Source organism: Perognathus longimembris, chromosome 1, assembly GCF_023159225.1.
Source record: "Perognathus longimembris pacificus isolate PPM17 chromosome 1, ASM2315922v1, whole genome shotgun sequence".
NCBI lineage: Eukaryota > Metazoa > Chordata > Mammalia > Rodentia > Heteromyidae > Perognathus > Perognathus longimembris.
In genome coordinates this window covers 21,071,541-21,094,605 of record NC_063161.1, presented here as the reverse complement: position 1 = coordinate 21,094,605, position 23,065 = coordinate 21,071,541, and the positions used below count along the sequence as shown (strand labels likewise).

At 36.3% G+C, this 23,065-nt stretch overlaps 2 protein-coding genes across 9 annotated transcripts in view; one reads left to right on the top strand and one right to left on the bottom strand.

Annotated features, from left to right (window-relative positions):
• Plekhg7 (pleckstrin homology and RhoGEF domain containing G7) overlaps window positions 1-16,206 on the top strand; it is a 46,070-nt gene extending 29,864 nt beyond the window's left edge. For all 7 annotated transcript variants that reach the window (XM_048358343.1, XM_048358342.1, XM_048358344.1 and 4 more), the window contains 7 exons: window positions 2,215-2,389; window positions 3,859-3,974; window positions 4,317-4,410; window positions 9,343-9,422; window positions 11,989-12,142; window positions 14,225-14,322; window positions 15,607-16,206. In XM_048358343.1, coding sequence (XP_048214300.1) covers window positions 2,215-2,389; window positions 3,859-3,974; window positions 4,317-4,410; window positions 9,343-9,422; window positions 11,989-12,142; window positions 14,225-14,322; window positions 15,607-15,714 — 825 coding nt within the window. In that variant the 3' untranslated portion in view covers window positions 15,715-16,206. The remainder of the gene's footprint in view (window positions 1-2,214; window positions 2,390-3,858; window positions 3,975-4,316; window positions 4,411-9,342; window positions 9,423-11,988; window positions 12,143-14,224; window positions 14,323-15,606) is intronic.
• Window positions 16,207-18,679: 2,473 nt separating this feature from the next.
• The window catches only part of Eea1 (early endosome antigen 1), a 93,246-nt gene continuing 88,860 nt past the window's right edge, over window positions 18,680-23,065 (bottom strand). For both annotated transcript variants that reach the window (XM_048358338.1, XM_048358339.1), the window contains 2 exons: window positions 22,909-23,007; window positions 18,680-22,290 (listed from right to left, as the gene is read on the bottom strand). In XM_048358338.1, the coding sequence (XP_048214295.1) occupies window positions 22,168-22,290; window positions 22,909-23,007 (222 nt within the window). In that variant the 3' untranslated portion in view covers window positions 18,680-22,167. The remainder of the gene's footprint in view (window positions 22,291-22,908; window positions 23,008-23,065) is intronic.

The following is a 23,065-nucleotide window of genomic DNA, read 5'->3' as shown; positions in this document are numbered from 1 at the left end:
AAAAAAGCTGAGAGACCATGCCCAGGCTCAGAGTTCAAGCCCCAGGACCAGCACATACACAAAAAAGTATAATGCTTTACTAGACATGAGGCAAAACTAAGGGACTGGGAGAGACTTGGAGTTGAAAAAATATCTGCCTTCTACCACCCTAAAGCAAAGAACAGACGTATCCTTATGCAAACTATTGAGGACTAATTTTTAACCCCTGCTATGGACCAGGCACTATGCTTGGTTTGTGCCAGACATCACTGGTATCTTTGACTACATAACTCTGTGGAATTATTCACATAGTCCAAGAACTTAGAAAATTTAAGCAACTTGCTGTTAAATAGAAAGGTAGGGCGGACTCTAATTGAGGCTTGTCTGAAGGTAGTATTCATTCTCTTGCTGTGCTGTGCTAGGAATACCTTTCTTGGAAATGTACATCTCTCATGTTATAGGCTGCCTCAAATTGGATTATCAATGGACTGGAAAGAATTTACTTACCTACTTTGTGGGATTGGGTTTTTATTTTTGGTCAGTTGTAGGACTTGAACTGGGGGCCTGGGCACTGTCCCTGAGCCTCTTTGTGTTCAAGGCTAGCACTCTAACACTTGAGCCACAGTGCCACTTCAGTTTTTGAGTGGTTAATTGGAGACAAGAGTTTCCTGGGGACTTTTCTGGCCCAGCTGGCTTCAAACCACCATCCTCAGATCCCAGCCTCCTGAGTAGTAGCTAGGATTATAGGTATGAGCCACTGGCATCCAGCTAGGATTGAGTTTTATGAAAGTACAGACATTATCTAGGTGTGTATTGATGGGAGTAGACCTCTTACTGACATTTTGTAATCAATTCGAATGATGCAGAGGAAGAGATTTGAAAACTATACAGTGTCTTTGTATAGCTCAGGACTCTAGAGCTCTAAGACTCAATGTTTAATATGACCATAGATTAGATAGCTAAAACTTCTCAACAATCCAATGAGATAGTTATTCTTATTATCTACATGTGGCAGATGAGATTTGAAGAAGTAACTCTTCCAAGTCTTCTCTGCAGGCATGGTGCAAGTGGTAGAACACCTGCCTAGCAAGAATGAGGTCTTGAGTTCAAACCAAAGTACTACCAAAGAATTTCCCAAAAGGTTCCAGATACATTCACTTCTTAGTTCGATGCTGCATCTCACCAATATATTTTTACTAGGAGAACATTTTTATTTACAGCCCTTAACTTCTCTTGATGTTTCATTAAGCACCATGGATTTTTTATAAAGCATAAGTTAATCTAAACCCATCAATGAAAAATTCTTCTATGTCCAATTTTTCATGATAGATATATTGATCTTTGATATATTGATCTTCCTAATGCACCCAAAAATAAAGCCAAATTAAAGGGAAACATCTTTACCTTCATAATTGTCTGTGGTTTTTTTCTTCCCCTTTTGAGGCTTTCCAGAACACTAAAAGTCTATGATGTCCCTGCTTGAATCTTTGTCTCCATTATTTACCATTGATAAATGATACGTTTACCACAACTACCAATGAGTGCTGGAAGTTAGAGCTATTTCTGTTAACACAGCAACTTGAAGATGTGGTCAAAGTTGGGTGTTTTGAGGTGATCTCTAGTTGCTATTGGGAAGTCAGTCACTGGGACTCACTAGCTATCTGGAACCAGTATCACTGAAGTGCTGATGAGTTATCTTGAAAATCAGCCAGGGAAACCACAGGTCTCCTCTCTTCCTCCCCTTCTTTCTGCCTATTACCACTCTACTCCCAGCCACGTGGAGCTAGATGAGAACTTGGAGATCAAGTGCTCTCACTACTTCACAGAAGAGGAACCCAAGGTCCAGAGAAAGGAAGATGGTCCTTATAGCCTGACTCCTGAAGCTCTGTGGCCATGTCCCATGTTCTTTTTCATGACTCACCTTTGGAATGTAGTGGTAGAGGGCAGAGTGTACTTGGAAAGATTCTCGTTTGAAGAAAAGAAACACTTAGATAAAGCTGCTAGTGCATGGCATCCTTGACAATGAAAAACAAGTAAAAAAAAATGGCACTGGTATATAAGGCTTACTAAAGGCCATGTAATAGGTAATTTTTAAAAGGTTAGTCCGTTGCTTGTAAATTGCTCCAAGCTCAGAGTTGTATTCTATCAAGTCTCTAAGAACTTCTTATCCTCAGGCTCGCTCATACCTCTACAGGGGGAGGTGATAGTCTGATACGCCTGCTTTTTCCTCCTCAGTGGTGTGAGCAAAATGAACAGTGCAAGCGACTTCACCTGCCTGAACTCCTGGTAGCCCCTTTGCACAGGCTGACTCGATATCCCTTATTGCTAAAGAATATCTGGAAAAGAAGTACAGACTCCACTGAGAAAATCATGATCTACTCCATCAAGGAAAAGGTGGAAAAGTCTATCCGTAAGTCCCTGAGAAATAAGATCTTAATTAGGGAGCTCTGTGGTTCTTGGGAACATCTGGGCTTCCATCCTAGAAGGTAATTACACTGACCTGGGGTCATGATTTTGGGAAATCAGATCCAAGTGTGAGTACAGTATAAATTAAACACAAAGCAATGGGCTCCAGTCATATCCTGACAAACTTAAGACAACAGTAACATCAAGTTTACAGGGACATGGCTGCCCCCAAGGGTTTCAGAAGTGAGTTGAACTCTGGGAAGTCCTACTTCCCAGATGATTGAAGACACTGTTTTAACATGCATTCTGAATTCCCACAAAGCAAATGAGAGTAAACATCTTGGGAAACCTATCTACTGCAGAAATTGTCATTTGTTCTGTTTTTTAAATCACTGGAATCCAGGGCCAGTGTAAAAATAATGCCAGAACTGAAATTCAGGATGAGATCTGAGCAAACCCTTTGATGAATTTATTTGTAGCTGTGTATATTTGAAATTCAATAAGGAATCTCAGCTACATGCCATAAAGCAAAATGTGAAGCTTCAAAAAGCAAGCTGTGTCTTACCACAAACAAAACAACAACAAAAAAACATCATTGGTCTTTTGTTTTATTCTGTTTTGTGCTGATATTGGGGATTCAACTCAAGGCTCAGGTATTGTCCCTTAGCTTTTTTTTTTTTTAACTCAAGGCTAACACTCTACCACCTTAGTCACAGCTCCATATCCAGTCTTTTTTTTTTTTTTTTTTTTTTTTGGTGCTTAACTGGAAATAAGAATCTCAAGGACCTTCCTGCCTGTGCTGGCTTCAAATCATGATCTTCACATTTTAGCCCCTGAGTAGCTGAGATTACAGGCTCAAGCCTGGCACATGGCTAAAAAAGAAATAATCATTTTATTTTTGCCTTTTTTTTTTTCGCCAGTCCCTCGGATTGAACTCTGGGCCTAGGTGCTGCTGTCCATGAGCTCCTTTTGCTCAAGGCTAGCACTCCACCATGGGAGCCACAGTGCCACTTCCAGCTTTTTATGTGAGTTCATTGGAGATAAGAGTTTCATGGACTTTCCTGCTCAGACTGGACCCCTATACTCAGATCTCATCCTCCTTAGTAGCTAGGATTATCAAAATGAGCCACTAGCACCTGGCTAAAATAATCACTATTATGAAGAGAATGTAGGTTTTTGATTAAAACCAAAATACATGTTTGTCCTTATTAGTCCTATGTTTTTCCTTCCTTTGCTTAACAGCCTGTGTGGTGTGGGGCATAAAAATTTTTGCAAAAGCTTCATATTATTTTTCTCTGCAAGAGGCTGCTTTTAAATTCATGAGTTTTCTAAAACATTTAACCAGCAAGTAATAACTTAAATGAAACTGCAGGGGTAGGCAATATGTCTAAATGATATTGTGTGTACTAGCTAAAATTTACACTGTGATGTTAAATGCATTTGAAAACATCTCACATATGTCTTGTCTTTCAGGGGATCTTGAAGGAAAAGTGAAATGGCTTGACAACTTCCAAAAATTTAGATATCTACAGGAAATTATAGTGTGGCCTCCTCTTTGGGATAGAGATAAAAGGTTTTACATTCCAGAGGTACAAAAAGGATCCATTAAGACTTCTGTCCCTTTCTGGAAGTCTGGCATTTAAGTGGACTGTCCCCAGTTGTCCACTTGAAGAACAAATCAAGTTTTATGAGCAAGGGGTAAAGTGTTTGCCTTTGTCTATATAGCATTATTTCTGTGTGGAGAGAGAGAATGACATCACTGTATTCTGCTGATGGTTTCTGAGAGGTTTTTCCACTCTTTTCCATACCCAGTGTTCATCCACTGGCATTCCTAATTGTCCCCACTTTCTAGATGGAGTTAATATCCCCAGCTCCTTGAAAGTGTTCTTTATCACTAACAGCATCTCTTATTTTCTCCCTTGCTTTGCAAGTGTTTAAAACATATTTTTAAAGAACACATCGCAGAAAATGTCTTATCACCAACCAACAGACACATTCTCCATGAAGGAAAATTAACTCTTGCAGGTAAATAACTGATTATCATAAAATCTCAACATCTTTTATAACTTGTTCAAATTGCTATTAGTTGAAGGGGCAGGGAATTATCAGGGTGATGGAAGCTGTAAGAGCTCCAAACTTGACCTAACACTTCACAGTGGAACTAGCTATGTTCTATCTGTAAAGTTGGGATTGTTATATCTAGCTCATAAAACTATTGTTAAAACAAAACAGCTTACATAAAGTCTGATATACAATAAACTCTAGGTCAGTACTAGCAATCATGACCATCATCATCATTTTACTCCTGCAGAGAGATAAATGATCAAATTTTTAAGTGTTTACTGAGAACTCATTACATAGCACACATTGTACTAGGCAGGTGCCACTGAAAGACAAATACTCTGTATATTCCATTCTCTCTGGGTGGGAGGGTCTGTCCGAATCATAGACCTAAAGTTTAAATTCAGATTCGTCTTTAGGCTGAAATGCCCAGTGAAGGCTTCATGCAACACAGGGGTTTCAGGTGAGCTTTGAGGAATAGAAAAGATGAGGTTGGTGAATGACAGGGCAGATGATGAAGGCAGTAGAAGGGACTAGGAGGTTGGAGTCACCTGGGAGAATGCGCTCCAGGCAGAGTGGACAGGAGGGCAAACTCCTGCAGCTGCCTGTTCTGCCTGTCACATGGGTCTTCCCTCTTCCACCTCCATTTTAAAAAAATTTTATTCATTTCTTTATTGACAAAGTGAAGTACAGAGGGGCTACAGTTTCATACATAAGGCAGTGAGTACCTTTCTTATCCAACTCATTACCTCTTCCCTCATTTTCCCTTCCACCCTCCCCATCCCCCCCCCATGAATTGTACAGTTGGTTTATACCATATAGTTTTGTAACTTTGCATTGGTTTGTCTTTTTATCCTTTTCTCTCAATTTTGATATTCCCCTTCCATAGTTCCAATACACGCATATACAACATCAGGGGTAAAACCATAGGAAAGAAAGACAAAAGAAAAAGGGCTTAATTTCACAGGGAATGTTGAAAATAACATTGATAAACCACTTGTTTCCATAACATGGAGTTCATTTTGCTTAGCATCATCTTATGCGTTCATATGGACATAGCTATTGAGCTCTTGTGATCTTCTGCAAGGATTATCCCAGGTGTGTACTAATTATTCCCAATGAGGGAAAACCACTGAGTCTATGCTCTCTTTGGGTCTAGCTCACTTCACTTAGTATTTTTTTCCAAATCCTTCCATTTCCTTACAAATGGGGCAATGTCATTCTTTCTGACAGAGGCGTAGAATCTCATTGTATATATGTACCACATTTTCTTGATCCACTTGTCTACCGAGGGGTATCTGGGTTGGTTCCATATTTTAGCGATGACAAATTGTGCTGAGGTGAACATAGTTGTGCTGGTGGCTTTAGTGTGGTCTTGCTTGTGATCTTTTGGGTAGATGCCCAAAAGTGGGGCTGCTGGGTCATAGGGGAGCTCTATATTTAGTCTTTTGAAGAACCTCCATACTGCTTTCCAGAGAGGTTGAACAAGTTTACACTCCCACCAACAGTGGAGTAGGATTCCCTTTTGGCCACATCCCCTCCAGCATGTTATTAGTTTTCTTGATAACGGACATTCTTACTGGGGTGAGGTGGAATTAATGTTTGGATTTGTATTTCTTTTATGGTCAGTGACGTAGAGCACTTCTTCATGTCTCTTGGCCATTCTCATTTCCTCTTCAGAGAAGTCTCTTTTTAGGTCTTTAGCCCACTTGATGAGGGGGCCACTGGTTGAGAATTTTTTTTGGAGGAACTTTTTTTGAGTTCTACATATACTTTAGATATGAGGCCTCTGTAAAGATCTGTAAAGAGGCTAGTAAAGATCTTCTCCCAATCTGTGGGCTATTTATCTTGCAAGCTATGTCCTTTGCCATGTAGAAGCTCTGCAGTTTCATGCAATCCCATTTGTCCACCTTTCTTTGATTTGTTGTATTTTTTCTTAATTTTTTATGGGATTTTTTTTCTTATTTATTGTCAAAGTGATGTACAGAGAGGCTACAATTTCATGTTAAGCCTTGGATACATTTCTTGTACTGTTTGTTACCTCCTCCCTCATTCCCCCCTCCCTGATTTGTTCTGTTTCTGGGCCTTTATTAAGAAAGTTTCGACCTGTGCCAGTAGCCCGTGTTTCTCCTGTTCCTTCTTATAGTGTTTTCAGGGTATCTGATTTTACCTCGAGGTCTTTGATCCATTTGGAATTGATTCTGGTGCAGGGTTATATGTAAGAATCTAGTTGAACCAGGTGTTGAACCAGTTTTGCCAGCACCATTTTTTGAAGAGGCTGTCTTTCTTCCAACCTATTTTTTAAGCTTTTTTTTTTAATCAAAAGATTAAGCAGCCATAGGTCTGTGGGTTCATTTCTGGGTCTTCAATTCTGTTCCATTGGTCCTCAGGCCTGTTCTTGTTCCAATACCAAGCTTTTTTTTTTAAAAAAAAATTATTACTATAGCTTTGTAATACATCTTGAAGTTTGGTATTAAAATTCCTCCAGCACTGTTCTTTCTGCTAAGAACTGTTTTTGCTATTGGGGTCTTGTATTTTTCCATATGAATTTTTGGATTGCTTCTTCTATTTCATTAAAGAATGGTGTTGGGATATTGATGGATATTGCACTGAATTTGTTGATAGCTTTTGGCAATATTTCCATTTTCATGATGTTAATCCTCCTAATCCAGGAGCATGGGAGGTTTTTCCATTTCCTTGGTTCTGCTTTAATTTCCTTTTTCAGGTTTTTAAAATTCTCATCATACAGGTCTTTCATTTCTTTGGTCAAGGTTATTCCTAAGTATTTTATGTTTTTGAAGCTTTCCTGGTTTCAGCCTCACCCTTCGGCATTGTTGGCATACAGAAAAGCCATCAATTTTTGATCACTTTTCTTTTTGATGTAAGGAATAAATGAACCAATAGATGTACAGCACTTGAAAGAAGGATAGACATAAAATCCATGCTCAAAAACAGTACAGTCTAAACGTGGCCGGGCCAGAATACATTTTGTAACCATTCCATTCATTCATTCCTATAGAAAATCTTGCTGGGGTAACAACTGTGTATGAAACCCTAAGTGACACGCCAGCTGATGATAGCAGAGATCCTGTGAGAAGGCACTAGAGTCAAATTCTTACTTTTACATTTATTGATCATCTGCTGTATTTCAGGGACAACACAGGCAACTGTGAAGTAGGGAAGGCAGACAGGTCAGTGTTTTAGATCAAAGGGCTTTTTAATTTTCTGTCTCCTTCCAATGAGATATACTGAGAAGTTATGTTTAGCTCTGTGTTGTATGTATGGAATCCAAGCTTATGGGATGTTTTATATCATGCTCAAAGTCATCAGGCAGGTAAGCGGCAGAGTCCTGGTTCAAGCCACACCATGTTAGAATGAGGTCCTTCCAGAAGCACAGGAACTACCTTGGAAACTAAACAGCGGGACTCAGCCAGGAAATGCGGGGGTGAGGGGGGTGGGAGGGGAAGGGAATCATTAAGTTCCTTTATTTCTATTCTTACTTTATTGGTGCTACAGGTCAAACTCAAGGCCTGCCTTTCCTCCTCCACTGTACTACTCACCTAGCCCCAGTTACTGAGTTCAAGAAAGGGATATATATATAGGCCTAAAAATGTGTTTACTTAAGAATTACTAAGAAGCAATGTGAAAAATGGCAGACAGGAAATTAAGCTAGAATGACTAGGCAGGTAGTCTAGAGTGAAGCAGGGGAGGTGAGAAGAACCTATGCCTATGGTACACAACCATTGTTAACCTGTAGCTTGCCAAACCCCCACTTCCTTTTACGTATTTATTTTGCTATTCAGTTTTTATGAATAAAAAAACAAAGGAAAAACTTCTAGAATAATATAAATACGAATAGGACAGGCCTCAAAAGTGATTGGATTTTCCTGTATTGCTTTTTAAGTACCTGTCACAGCAACTTCAGAACAAATTATCTTTCCTCTGAAACTTATGCATTTCTTTTTCTAATTGCTAAATAGTAAAATACAGTAACATTGATCTCTCTCCTATTGCTCCTTTATGTAGAAAAGTCTATTTACCTTAAGTAACTATTAAAGTGACAACAGAAAATGTGTAAACACAATGCATGCAAAACATCTATGGAAACAATATGAAATATAAGAAATAACTATTTTAATGGCTTTTAGTCAATTAGGACTGCCAAAAATTTTATCAGATGAGTGTTTCAAACACAGACACTCTCTCACAGACAGAAGGCTAGATTATCTCTACGGTTCTAGTCAATTGGTCCTGGTGGTTCCTACTGAGGGCTGTCTCCCTGGCTTGCAGATGACCTTCTAGTGTCCTCAAAAAGAAGAAAAAGGTATCATTGACAACTCTTCTCATAAAGACACTAATCCTATTTTATCAACAAGACTTCCCGTCTTACAACATACTTATTTTAACTATAATTATTCACCACAATTTCTTCCTTCATTCAAATACAGCTACATATGGGTTAAAAATTAAAACAGAGAAGCAGGGGAGGACATAGTTCAGTGCACAGAAATGACAAAATGCCTTTTTTCTGATAAATGTGCATTATTGTCAAAGACCATCAAGAGAAATGCGTGAAGGGGCCAAAATTCTGCACGTTCAATTCCCTGATGTATTTTCCCTAGGCTTAGTTGAAACAATTACAAATACTATAATAGTTACCTTCCATCCATTCAGGAATATATCACAAATACAATATCTTTTAAATTGAAATCTGGGCCTGTGATCAAGTTTGTACTTTGGGAAAAAAATCAACTCCACATCAACAACAGGCAGCCTTCCTGAAACTACCTAAGCTACAAAACCATTCTGTTTTGTAAGAGGTTCTTTGAGGTTTTTTCTTTAAGGATCTGCTTACTATTTGAAGTCTGCATTTTTACCTTGTCTATCTTTCCTCAGAAAGTACAAGATTCCTAGATGCTTATCTGTTTCTCTTTGATGATTTCCTCCTGATTACGAAAACTAAGCGTAACAAAAAGGTAAAATGATATTTCTAATGTTTCTAAATGAGTTTAAGCATATTTTCCTGTTAAAACTACAGTGTTCTTCCATGTCAAACTGAATCTCACACTCTAAAAAATAAAATAAACAAATCATATTTCTTAAGTATGCCAAAGGAATTGTACAATTTTAGAGCAAGGTAGTCTGTGTACTTTCAAGGTGAATCTCAGATACCATGCCCTAACTCATTAGCATTGGAACCCATGCTAGCCACCACAGGGAGAGCTGAAAAGGGCTCCAGCCAGTGTGAAAAAGTGGGATACACCATTCACTCTGACTTGAAAACTCTCACCTTTCCTGAGAAATAATGACGTGGGGGCTGTTACCTGTACAAAAACTTCAGAAGCTGAACAGGAACGTAGCTGGCATCACAGACGAAATGAGTTAACTTGGGGCTACAGTCACAAATCTCTAAAGAGAATACGAACTCTTCGTTACCTTTATTACTGTTGTGGATGGTCTTCCCCCCACCCCACCCCCAGTACTACAAGGGTTGAACTTAAGGCCTAACACTTGCTAGGCAAGTGCCCTACCAAACCCAGCCTTGAGGTCTTCTTGCTTTTAGTTGTTTTGTTGCTTTTTTTAAAAGGTAGTCTCCAATAAATTTTTGCATCTCATATTTTTGCCCACATCCAGCCGTAGGTCACTATCCTCCTACAATCACAAGTATATAGCACCATGTCCAGCTTGTTGATAAAAATGGGGGCCTCATTAACTTTTGGCTTTGGCTGTTTTCAAACTGTGATCCTACCAATCTGATTTCTCAGTAGCTAGGATTATAAGCTTCGACCACCATGTGCAGCCCTGTTGTAGTTGGTGATAATAATGGTGAACCATGACTCCAGCCTCCTGTCTTCATTTTTATTACCCATAAAGTCCACAAACAGCTTTCTATCAAATTTAGTATAAAGCAGGGCAACTCCTCTAAGGTTCACAGACCCCTGCGCTCATAGATGGAACTACAATGTGTATTAAAAGCATCAGAGACATCTAGTATTGTTTCTTCCATTCATTCCTTTACCAAAAGTCAAGTCTTACACAGATAATATCGTAAATCTAAGTATCTTGTCTTTTAATAAACTAAGCCTCTAGACAACTTGTTGCTTAGTTGAGCTAAATAATTCAACAAGCTTTAAGCAATAAAATAGACCCTCACTGGTCAGTCTCTACATAGCTGGATGATTGAGAATGAAGTGAGTGCTGGAAAATATTGAAAGTCATATTTCAAAATTTGTATGGCTTCCTATTTTAAGATATTCAGACTAACATGTCTCTAGAAGCCAATTTCTAGAAAATTTTATTCCTTCAGAAACCTTGATGCCTGTACAGCCTACTTTAATTTTAGAGTTGCACAAATCAGAGCACAAGATTTGTCATCTTATAAGTTCTGGTTTCATACTTCACTCTTCACCTCAAAGTAAGGAATATTACTCGTTTACATTTCCCTTTGCTGCTTTATTTCAATGCATATCACACAAATGCAATCTTTAATACCCTTTTAAAAAAAATTTCAGGGCTGGGAATGTGGCTTAGTAGTAGAGTGCTTGTCTAACATGCACGAAGCCCTGGGTTCTATTCCTCAGCACCACATAATGAGAAAAAACTGGGAGGGGCACTGTGGCTCAAGTGGTAGAGTGCTAGCCTTGAGCACAAAGAAGCCAGGGAAAGTGCTCAGGCCCTGAGTCCAAGCCCCAGGAATGGAAAAAAAAAAATCAACATCTTATTTACATATTCTAGAACATAGAATCTATTTGCAGTTCTACATTAGATCCCACATATAGAGTTGGCCAATATGAAGCTCCCCGATATCATTCTCCAAATTTAACACTGGAGACTAAAATACTGAGAGTGAAAATCTTCCCAGTGATGTGATGATTAAAATGGTTCCCATAGATGGGATGTTGGTGGCTCGTAGTTGTCATCTTAGCTACAAGGATAGCTAAAATCATGAGGATAGTAGCCTGAGGTCAACCAGAGTATCCACACAAGATCTTTTCTCACCCTTTAATTAAGAACAGTGTTGCACACCTGCCATGCTAGTTATGTGACAGGCTGAGATTAGGAGGACCACAGTTAAGAGACCAGTTCAGACAAAAAGGTCTGTGAGACTTCATCTCAACAGAAAGAACTTGGGCATCATTATTGTCCCAGCTATGAAAGAAGCTTAAAATAGATAGAATATGGTGCAAGTGCTGGCCCAGACTCCCCCCGCCCTCCCCAAAAAAGGTCAAAAATAACCACTGCATAAAAGGGTTGGATGTACAGCTCAGTAGTAATCTGCCCAATAAGCGCTAGGACTTGAATTCAAACCCCCATGCAACCAAAAAAGTAAAAAGATGTTACTCAATTATAGATGTCAATCATTATATATTTAGGTAATTAAACGTGATCAGAAGCACTTTGCTTTAAATACCATGCTTTCAGAAAAATTATTTTCATAGTAAACCAGATGTCAGCAGACTTACTTCTAAGAATTGGTTTGCTTAAGAATGAATAAAAATATTTGCTTTGTGTATCTTACACTGTTTTTCTTTTTAATATCAGAAACTTATAGGCACAGACTCTAGTTTGATATGCCCTTCACTTACTCCAGAGCTACAAAGTGTTATAAAAGAGGGTGGTTCATGCATGGTACTCGATCAGCCCATCCCATTAGACAGATTGGTGGTCAAGAACATTGATCCACTCCATGTGTCAGGTATGTGCCTCTCCCATCATTCAGCTCCTCCATTTGTCATCACAGTTTTATGCTGGACATTTTTGGTAACAGGACATGAACCCTAAGTCTTCATAAAAGACAAAACTGTGTTCCTATGTGGTATATAAAAGTGATTAAAGAGTCAAACTTCCTGAATTAAGGAAGACCCTAACTCCCAGCAGGAGAGAGGAAGCAACCTAGATAAGGGGCCAGTTTAATTCCAGCCTAGGCAGTGCTAAGAGCTATACTTTTGGTGAAATCTGCCATGACTGCATTACTGTGAGAAGTATGTGGGGAGTTTTCTCCTCTATTCCTTTTCTGAAGGCAATGCATGCAATAGATTTCTAAAACACTATACTTTTATCACTTCTAATTTGTAAGTTACATGTGTTTTTTTATTGAAAATGTCTTTCTTGTTCCTCTGATCTGTATTTTGACAGTTCAAATATAAAATATGAGGCAAAGTAGTTATAGAGTGTACAAGGGCAAAAGGAGACAAAGAAAGACTGGATATTGAGACACAAAAAGATCATTTCGAACTATAGCCATAGTTTGAGTGCATGACCTTGAAAAAATTAAGCCACTTCTAGTTCCTGGTTCCTCATTTGCAAGTGGAAGTTAGCACACCTAACTTATACAGTTGCTGCGCAGTTTTAGTGACACAAAACAGGGAAATTAACAGCACAGGGCCGGTACATAGCAAATGTCTAAAAACAATGTTATTATAGTAGAAAATCAGGGGGGGAGGGAGAGCTTTTCCTACTAATTCTTACTATATTATGACTATTCTCTTCCTTGCTGTACTTTTCAAGCTCAGCCATAACAAGGCCTTGTACCTATTATAATCTTAATGAAGTATTCCAACTGGAATTGCAACTTTAATTTTTGAGGAAAATACATTCCAAACACCAGCCAAGAACAACAGGATCTTTGGAGCCTCATTTACTGTAGGAAATTTATAAGGGGAAAAAAATCAGGGAATGTAAGAAACATAGTAAAATATTTTTTTCTAGAAAGTCATTTTAGTAGATTTCATCCTAGACAAACAAGATAGGATTTTATGAACTGACTCAGGCAGACTTTGCTGTAATAGAATTTAGGGCAAGTGAGGTTTAGACTAGTGAGAGTAATCTATGATACTTGAATCATTCTTACAATTAGGCAAATAAAAGTCTTACATTCACTTTGATTCTGACAAGAAACTAACCTGGTTCACTTAGGCCTGAATTAAATTCACAAACTTCATCAGTAACAATGATAGTGAAGTGTGAGAAACAATCCTTTATTGTCGTCCTCTTGCCTAAAGGTTGTGCTATGACCAGGAGATGACCCTGATTTGTTTCTAAACATTAGCAAACAGTGAAAGCAGCAGAATTTTATTTAATAATTCAAGGAACAGGCTTCCATTTTCAGATCTCTGCTATGTTTTTAAAAAAGGAACCTGCTCTCCTAATATATTCTGTCAATTCTTTGAGACCAGCTAAAAAATAATCAAACAGACTATTTTTTTTGGCAAACACAAAAACTATGCATTTTTTTGGTTTGGTTTCACACTTGATGTTATTTGAGTCCACTTTTTTAGTTTTTCTTGGCCTATTGTGAAGCTTCCAGGTGGCTTTATATTTTAACACTACATCTTAATTTATTATAAGCCTTGTGATAAACTTGTTTAAAATAATAGCAAACAATTAAAAAGAGGTGATAAGCAACAGCAAATAATTACATCCTTTTCTACATTCTCATTGTCTACATTTTAACATACATACACATAACCCACTGTGTGTATGAGAAGCCTACTTTTCCCAACCAGTGCTTCAGGTACAATTTCTCCATCCTCAGACAGACATCAGTAGCTAAAGAGGACAGGCTTTTTACACTAAATGAGCTGTTTCAACATAGTAGTAGAGTCTTAAAGGCTTTGAATCTGAACTTTTTCTTGATAATCTACATAAAATTCTTACCCTCATTAGAACAAAAAGAAAAACCAAAATATAAAACAAACCCAGGTTCTTATTCTAGAAAAATGTTTTTATTTCATATAAGGTGATTTAACTTTTTGTCTCTGTAATGTTGTTTTTCTAGTCTTTGGGCTGAGGCATGCTTTTCTTATACAACATGAAAACAGATATCGACAGTGTATAGCAGCATACTTATTACAAGCCCAAACGGAAAACATCAAAGTATGTATCTTAATTTTGTAGGTATTTAGTTCTTCAGAGATTCCCTAAGGAAAGAAACTCCAAGCCTCCTAAGTAGTGTCCAACCGCAACGTTTTGCATACTTTCTGGGGCAGCTTCTGGAAAGGGAGTAAGATATGTAGTCCACATCCTGCTACAAAACTGGGTACTGACAACTTCCCTACACTTGCTGGCCTCTCATTTGTTTCCTGCTGCAGAAAGTCAAGTGCTACCTCTCTGAATTCTGCAGTTTCTGTAGGAAAGAAAAGGAAAATTGCTTTGATTTCATAATTAAAAAGATGCTACACTTTCCACAATGTTAACAGCTTCAAGGAAAGCGCAGTATAGTAATGAGCCAGGGTCAAATCTGTTCTTCAGTCTTTGAAAAGATGCCATTATCTTTACAATTTTAGAGAAAAGCAGCTGCTTGACCCTATTTCTCTATCTTAGAAGTTTCTATTTTTGTCTTTCCTACAGTAGTCTTCAATCATAGCAACAATATAGCTAGATGAAAAAGGCAATTATTAATTGCATTTCAGTAATACTGCATTATTGTTTTTGGTTTTACTTTATGTTTTGAGATAGGATCTTGCTATGTAGTCTAGTACAGTCTTGAACATGCTATCTTCCTGCCTCAGGGTCCTAAGTGGTAGTAGGATTATAAGCATGTGCTACCAGACTTGCTTGTGTTATTCTTAACTCAGTTTCCTAGATCCTTTCCTCGGAGTACTTTTCAAATTACATCCCTGTCTAAGATCTTTGTTTCTTAATGTGAATTCAGAAATTCAACTTTCAAATTATTTTTAAATTAGAAAAATAAGTTGTGAGAATATAATTTGAAAGTGGGTTTTTTAATGGTGACTCTTTTAAATTATATTTTAAGTAGTTGTACAAAGTAGTTTCCATTCAACACATCAGTTTATGAATACAATGCATTTTGACTGATGTCACCCTTTCAACATTCTCCCTCTCCCTCCTAACCCAATTCCTCCTTTCAATTTTCTTAATTTCATAGGTATTCACTGGACATTATGACTGAATTCAAATTTTTGAGCTCCCATTAAGAAACTATTCATTTAATCCATTTGCATTTCTCTATATGATGAGAGGTATCTATATTAGCTATAAGAAAATGGAAAACATATGCAAATGTTTTGTTAGTCTCCAACTTAATGACAAAACCAATAGAATATGGGAAACAGTAAACCAAATCTGTAAAAAAAAAATCAATTCAAAATTCTAATTTGCATTTATATATGGATTTTTATTTCTTTTTCTTTTCAACAGAAAACATGGATAGCACAAATAGCAGCAGCCATCTCTGGCTTCAAGAAAAGCCAGGAAACCAAGAAAATATCTTTATTCACATTATCTGCAGAATCCTCTGAAATTTAGGCACCTAAACTAAGTAGTATGCTTTTTTAGAGGTTAGGACTTAAGGTATTCTTTCACATGAACTTTCCTAACACTTACCTCGTGATGGGCTGGAAGGAAATATGCATTTGGAAGGTACTCTAGAATTTGAGAATTTCAGCCAGAAAATCCATATTTGAACTCTGGGGAACTTGTTGATAAGTACATATTGATATCCAGGCTATCCTCAATGTTTCAGATCTGTAAAAGACACAAGAAGAATGGTGCTAATATAACTTGTAAAGGGCAAATGAGCTAAATGGAGCATGAGAAGGAAAGCAATGCCCACTGTGTCTGTCCAATATAAACTCTAACTTATTACTCAATACATTTATAAAATAATTAAAACCATTTTCTTACTGCTTGTAAATCAATCTGACTGCTTTATAGTCCTACTTCAAACACAATGATAATTTTGATGTAAGTTTGACTGCCCTTTTAATATGTTAAAGTAATAAATAAGGTCTACATTTTCATAGTTTTTAAGTTCTTATTATCCAACTACCTGTTTACTTAGCTATAGTATAGTTGTAATATTCTAATTTCAAAGTGGAAAACCTCAAAGACTAAATTACATCAAGAAAAATACCCCATCTACTTAATATTTTTACATAGGAGATGCTTAAATAAATGGTAGTGTCTATCTCTTAATATTGTTTGTATGGTACTGGGGTTTGAACTCGGGATCTTAGGCTTGCTAGGCAATCACTAGTCAGCTTGAGCTATGCCCCAAAGTCTTAACTTCATTTTTGAAATGATTATATTTGTAAAAATATGCATTTTATTAGGTTTGAGTGGTGTGTGTGCGCGCAGGACATATCAAATAGGAGCCCATAAACTTCAGTTTCAGTCTGTGCCTTTTGCAATTCCTGAAGGACAAGAAACAAACTTATCAAATTTGGCTGCAAACCAAATTTTAAGAAACAGGGCAGAGAGGATACATTTGAGGGAGTTGGGTGCATGGTAATTCTTTCAGGAGGCCATAAACATCACCAACAAAGAAAGGAGCACAAACAAGTATACTGAAATACCGCAAGACTGTTGTGCAAGGGCAGGTACTATTAGAAGAAGAGTCAAGTCTCTTTAAAGTCAGGTCAGACATTTATTACAAACAAGAGAAAATAAAAGGACAATCTAGAAAGCAGTAACTTTTTAAGAATAGAGGGGGAAAGGCAGAGAACAGTTTCCAAGTAAGTTCCTAGGGATGGTATCTACATGGGATTGAAGGAAAACATGTCCAAGAGAAGAAAAGAGATTTGTGCAAGGTAGGAATTATGAAAAATAGCTAAAATAATTACTTTTATTTAAAAAATTAAGAATCATCTTTTAAGAGTTTTTAATCTATAAATCAAAGTAGGAAGAAAATGAAGTTAGGGCTAGGTAATAGACACACACATACACACATACACACAATATATGTATGTAGGGAGAACTTTTCTTTGAATCTCATTAAAAGGAAAGACTAACATAAAAGCTATAAAATAGTTCAAGAACATGCCACATATAAAAATTTGAGCTCTGTAAGTCTCACATTTAATACTATATGCAAGACGATGTATGCGCATTAAACTCTTCAGAAGGAAATTCTTTAGAATAAAATGGGAGGGGTGAGAAATCTGGAGCCCTAGTGCCTAAATGGGGGTGGGGTGGGGAACAGAAAAACCAATATTATATTGGGCCTTCAAAAAAAATGTACCTTTAGGTCAGGTGTGGTGGTGGATGCCTCTAATTCCAGCTACTGCCAAGTGGCAGAGGTAGGAAGATGGCAGTGTAGTGTAAGGCCAGCCCAAGAGATCCTATTTGAAAACTAAACAAAACAACAAAAAACTGGTGGCATAGCTTAAGTGCTTGCCATTAAGGCTCTGAGTTTAAAAACTGCACCACCACCCCAAATGTATCTTTAGTGGTGGCACATATACCTGTAATCCTAGCAGTTGGGGGAAAGGACAAGAGGATCAAGAGTTCAAGGCAGCCTGGCATATCTAACAAGTTCCAGGCAGCCTGAAGTATTTAGTAAGACTGTGTCTCAAAAATAACAACAAAAGTGTCTTTAAGTGGTCATTTGGAATTAAAATATTTTTTTCATTTTTAGTTTTGTTAAGTCCCCCACAATCTTGAGTGAAAAGGAGCTGTCTTGAGCAAATGAACACAAGTAATTTCTCTTTAACCAATCTTTTTTTTTTTGCCAGTCCTGGGGCTTGGATTCAGGGCCTGAGCACTGTCCCTGGCTTCTTTTGGCTCAAGGCTAGCACTCTACCACTTGAACCACAGCGCCACCTCTGGCCATTTTCTGTATATGTGGTGCTGGGGAATTGAACCCAGGGCCTCATGTATATGAGGCAAGCACTCTTGCCACTAGGCCATATCCCCAGCCCCTTTAACCAGTCTTGATAGGACATGTGCCCAGTGATCTCAGTACTTTGGAATCTAAGTCAGGAGAATAACAAGTTCAACACCAGTTTGAGCCACAGAGCAAGACCCTCAAAAACAACATTTCCTAGATAAAGAAGTTAGTTTCTACCTAAATTTGACAATATTAAAACACAACCACTCTGCACATCTAGTGCAAAATCTTAATATTCTGTAAATTAGTACAATATTGTTAATATTTTCTCCTCTCCACTTGCTCTCTCCCTCCCTCTTTTGTGCCCCCCCCCATCTCTTTTTTTTTTTTTTTTGTGCCAGTTCTAGTGCTTGAACTCAGGGGTTGGGCTCTATTGCTGAGCTCTTTGGCTCAAGGATGGCAGTCTACCACTTGAGCCACAGCTCCACTTTGGCTTTTGGTGGTTTATTGGAGGTGAGTCTCATTGTCTTTCCTTCCTATGGCTGGCTTCAAACCATGATTTTCAGATTTCAATCTCCTGAGAAGGACTATAGGCATGACCCACTGGCATCTGATTTTCTCTCTTTTTAAACAGACAAAATAATTTGTAGTCATAGAATAACATCTACTACAAAGAAATGTTTTAATATCATCTTTAACATATTATAAAAAACAATTCAGTAAGGATCCTTCCATTTTTTTCTTTATACATATTTAAATGCTGTCTTGTAATTAATTCATCAGTTATATTTATAACCAATAACCTTCTAATCAGAGGTTAGAAATTACAGTATTTACTGAGCCAAACTCACAAAATAAGGCACAACTACATGATCACAAGTAATAAACGCAATACAAATTATGAAGCCAAAACTAAACGAAAAAAATATTCATGCAAGAATATATACAGAGCTATGGGTATATGATCCAGTTTGAGGAAGGATAAAATGTCATACACACAACTGGTTCATGTTACAATAAGTTCATTATTTCTACACAGAAAAATCTTAGTGATTTCCAATTCTATTTTATACAATTTTACTTAGCTTTTATATGCACAACATTTACATCTGCAACAGTAACAAAGTGATCTTTAAAATTCAGGCAAAGGGCAATTAAGACACAGTAAATTACAGATTTTCATTCATCAAGCTCATGTCTAGAAATAATACTAAATTGATGGCACATTAAAATCTTATGGATCAAATCATCCATGGTTTTTACTGCCAAAGTGCATTTAACAACAACAACAAAAAAAACCTGCTATAGTCAAAACAGGTCATGAATATCAAAATATATGATCACAGATTGTTCTCCACTTAAAAGCTAAATTTTTTATACAAATTTAAAGTTTAAAAAGTGGCTTTAAAGATCTTAAAACTACATAAAATAATCATAAAGACTTAAGAGATGGGAAAATAAATTTGGCAGTTACTATTTAACATTACTGTAATGAAACTATTAAACACTAATTCTACTTTCAGAGGTAGTTGAACAAAATGTTGTTTGTACACTGCATTGAGGTTTTTGTGTTTGTTTCCCTCTTTATCTTTTTGTAAGAAGGAACGAATTCTATACCAGTAGCTTTGCCTTCTACTAAAACACAAATCCACCAAAACCTGATTTTAACTAACGTTTCTGTGCTAACTTGATGCTAATATATTTTGCAGTATAGCCCAATCTGACAAGACAATAGTACCAGCAAATAACTAAAATGTAAAGTCAAAAAGAACTTGAAGAGGATTTTTTAAGTAAAAGTGAACATAAAACCTTTACTTTTTCTCAAAACACATTAAATCAGAGTTAATAGCAAAACTGGCTTCACTAGTATTATCAGCACAGTAACCTATGATAAGTAAATTATTTGAGACCTATGAGAACAAAATATTCACCTAAACACACAAGGTTTTACTGGTTTTTCTCACACCTTTTTTGGTGAATGTTGAGAAGAGTGGGGTTGGAACCAGAAGGTTTGCAGTATATCCAAATAGGAGATGAAGTAAACATTCTAAACTAGAATTCTCAAAGTTTTACTATCTTGAAAAATAGTTGGTGCCATTAATATCTGTGTTTTCCCAACACGATTAGGTTATTTATGTGCAAAAGTATAGAATCAACAATATTTGAAAGGACTTACAAGTATACAAAATGCATAAATAGCTCAGTTTGTATTAGAGAACTTATCTTTAATAGTGCCATTGCATTTCATCATTATATATGATCAAGAATATACTGTTTGTCCAAGTCTATGAACTTAAAAGATACTGACAACAGAGTTTTCCTAAACTGTTCTTAATAAACAATATCTGTCCATATCTTTTTTAAAATATGCTTTATGTATGGCATAAACATATAATTTCCTTTCAGAATATTTATAAGTATACCTAATAATTTATTGTAAATAAAATACTGTCATCCTCTGCTATTTTATTAAATAAACACACTAAATGAGTGTGTAACTTTACATTTCTCTTTCAGGAACACAATATACAAGTGTTAATGACTTCTACATTCAGAAATTTTCCAAATTCCTGAATTAATATGACTGGAAAAATGAAGCTTAGTTCCATTATTCAGCTTACAACTTATCCTTAAGGTGCTTAGTTATTCTATTTCCATTTTTATTGCAAATTTGGGGTTCCTGCAGTGTATCTGTTTTCGGTGATACTGTTTATTAATGGTAAAGGTAAATGAACAGTTATTTTTTTTTGCAAAGTTAAAATATTTCCCTGTTAACATGGAACTGTAGCTCAGAAACATTTGAGTTAATTTTACAACTTCAAACATTCTTTACTAGAAGAAAATATAAATTAGAATATCTAATGTTTTCTTACCATTAATGTTTTGTTTCCATAGGGAAGAGTATAGAATTATCAATTAGTAGCTTCAAAGTAAAAAATAACAAAACAATTACAAGGAAGCTGAGCTATGCTTTTGAAGATTAAATCAAATAAAGAAAAAAGTAATGACTGTTGCTGGTGGCTCACACCTACAGCCTTAGAGACTGACATCTGAGAATCACCATGTGATTCCAAAGTTTGGACCTAGCCTGGTCCAGACAAATCCAAGTGACTGTAACCTTCAAATAACCAGCAAAAAGCAAGAGTGGAAGTGTGGCTTAAGTGGTAGAGTGCCAGCTGTGAATGAAAGGAGCCAACTGACATTTTGAGGCCCTGAGTTTAAGACCCAGTCTCAGAAACAACAAACAAACAAAAGTAAATGTATAAAAATAAACATTCCTAAAGATGTTGAGAAGTCAAAATGAGGGTATAATATGAAGAAGACTTTCCATTTATAAGAAAATGGCAGTAGGACCATTATACAATTTCTTTTAGCTTTCAACTAAAGGTAGGAAGTTTTATAGGATTTTTGAAGAAAGTATATGGTAATTTACAAATGAAACTGACAATAAAAAGAAAAGAAAAAGAATTAACCCTAATCTCTGAAATACAATCCAAGTATTACAATAAAGTAAGAAAACTGATTATACAGAGATTTTCACAGCATCTACTTAAGAATTTAATCAATACCATTAAAACAATAACCATGTTTCAATTCATGGTTAATACACATTTTAACATAAACTGTATTTCAAACATCCAAGGAGTAAATTCATAACAATGTAACTAAGCCAGAGACGTATATATTAGAGAAAATAGTGAGAATCACAGTCCTGTGCATGACTCTACAAAGAAAAGATTCAATGCAATTAATGTGCTAGGGTGCAACAAAACAGCAACAACTAATAACATCCACATACATTTTTGTAGATGAAGAAAGTAGTAAGCTATAGGATTGAATTAATCATTGGTGAACAATGAAATTATATTTAAAAAAATACATTGCTATTTTCTGCCCAAAGTTTATTTACATTTCATTGGTTAATTCTGAACTTGGCATGAAAGCTGTCCCAAAGAGTTAAATGGAAAAAATAACGAAAGATAAACCCATGTCTCACAAAAATAGAAGAGTTGTACTTGATACTGATAACATTCCGAAATATACAAATTCTAATTTGGTCAAGTCCAAATCAAAGAGTAGTCCAAGATTGTTTTGAAACACATTTATTAAAAATCTAATGTGTCATAGTACTCTGAAGTTCTGATATCCCATTATCCTTGCAAGTCATTGAAACATGCATCACAGACACGAACAGGCTTCTTGGAAGAAGGAGTTAAGGCATTTTTGGCTGAACACTCAGCACAGAAGATATTTCCACACTGCCGGCAGTGATGCTGTAAATACAAAAATTAACAATCACCAAAAGTATTATAACACAACATGAATATGTCAAACTACACTGTGAGTGCTAATTGCCCAGTGATTACTTTGGTATTTAACTTCATTATGTTAATTTAAATTGAACACTTTGTATTTGTCAAATAGTCTTAGTATTTTATGTCTTTTTAGCATGAAAGTCACAAAACAGGTTAGAAGACCTTTTAAAAGTATAAATCACACCACAATATACAAAATCTATTCCCATTTGCCAAAAGTTTCAGGAATAATGTCTTCAGTTGGAATTTATAAACATGATAGTATTAATCAAAACATATTTTCTACCTGTTTTTCCTTCTTTTAAAGAAATCCAGTGATTAAAAGACAAGTTAAATACTGGTGTGCTAGTTTATAAAATGAATATTCCAGAGATCAATTCATTAAGAAAAAAATAAATAGAAGTAAAACTAAAATTCAAACACATATGCTATCCAGAAACTATACTGTATGAAGTTTGGCTACCAATTTTATCAATAAATAGAACAATTTTTTAAAATCTTTGAAGTGCAGAATGATTTTGATAGTGAAAACACCAACTAAATGCATAACCACAGCTCTAGGAACAAAAGCATTACCCGTCTCACAGTGACCGAGAAGCCTTTCCCACAGGCCATGCAGTTTTGTACTTCATTGTCCTCCGCCCACTTTCTGTTCAGTGCTTGGGTATGTTTGATCTATTAAAAAAGTTTTAATATATTATAGTATTCACATGTTAAAAAATGATACATTATT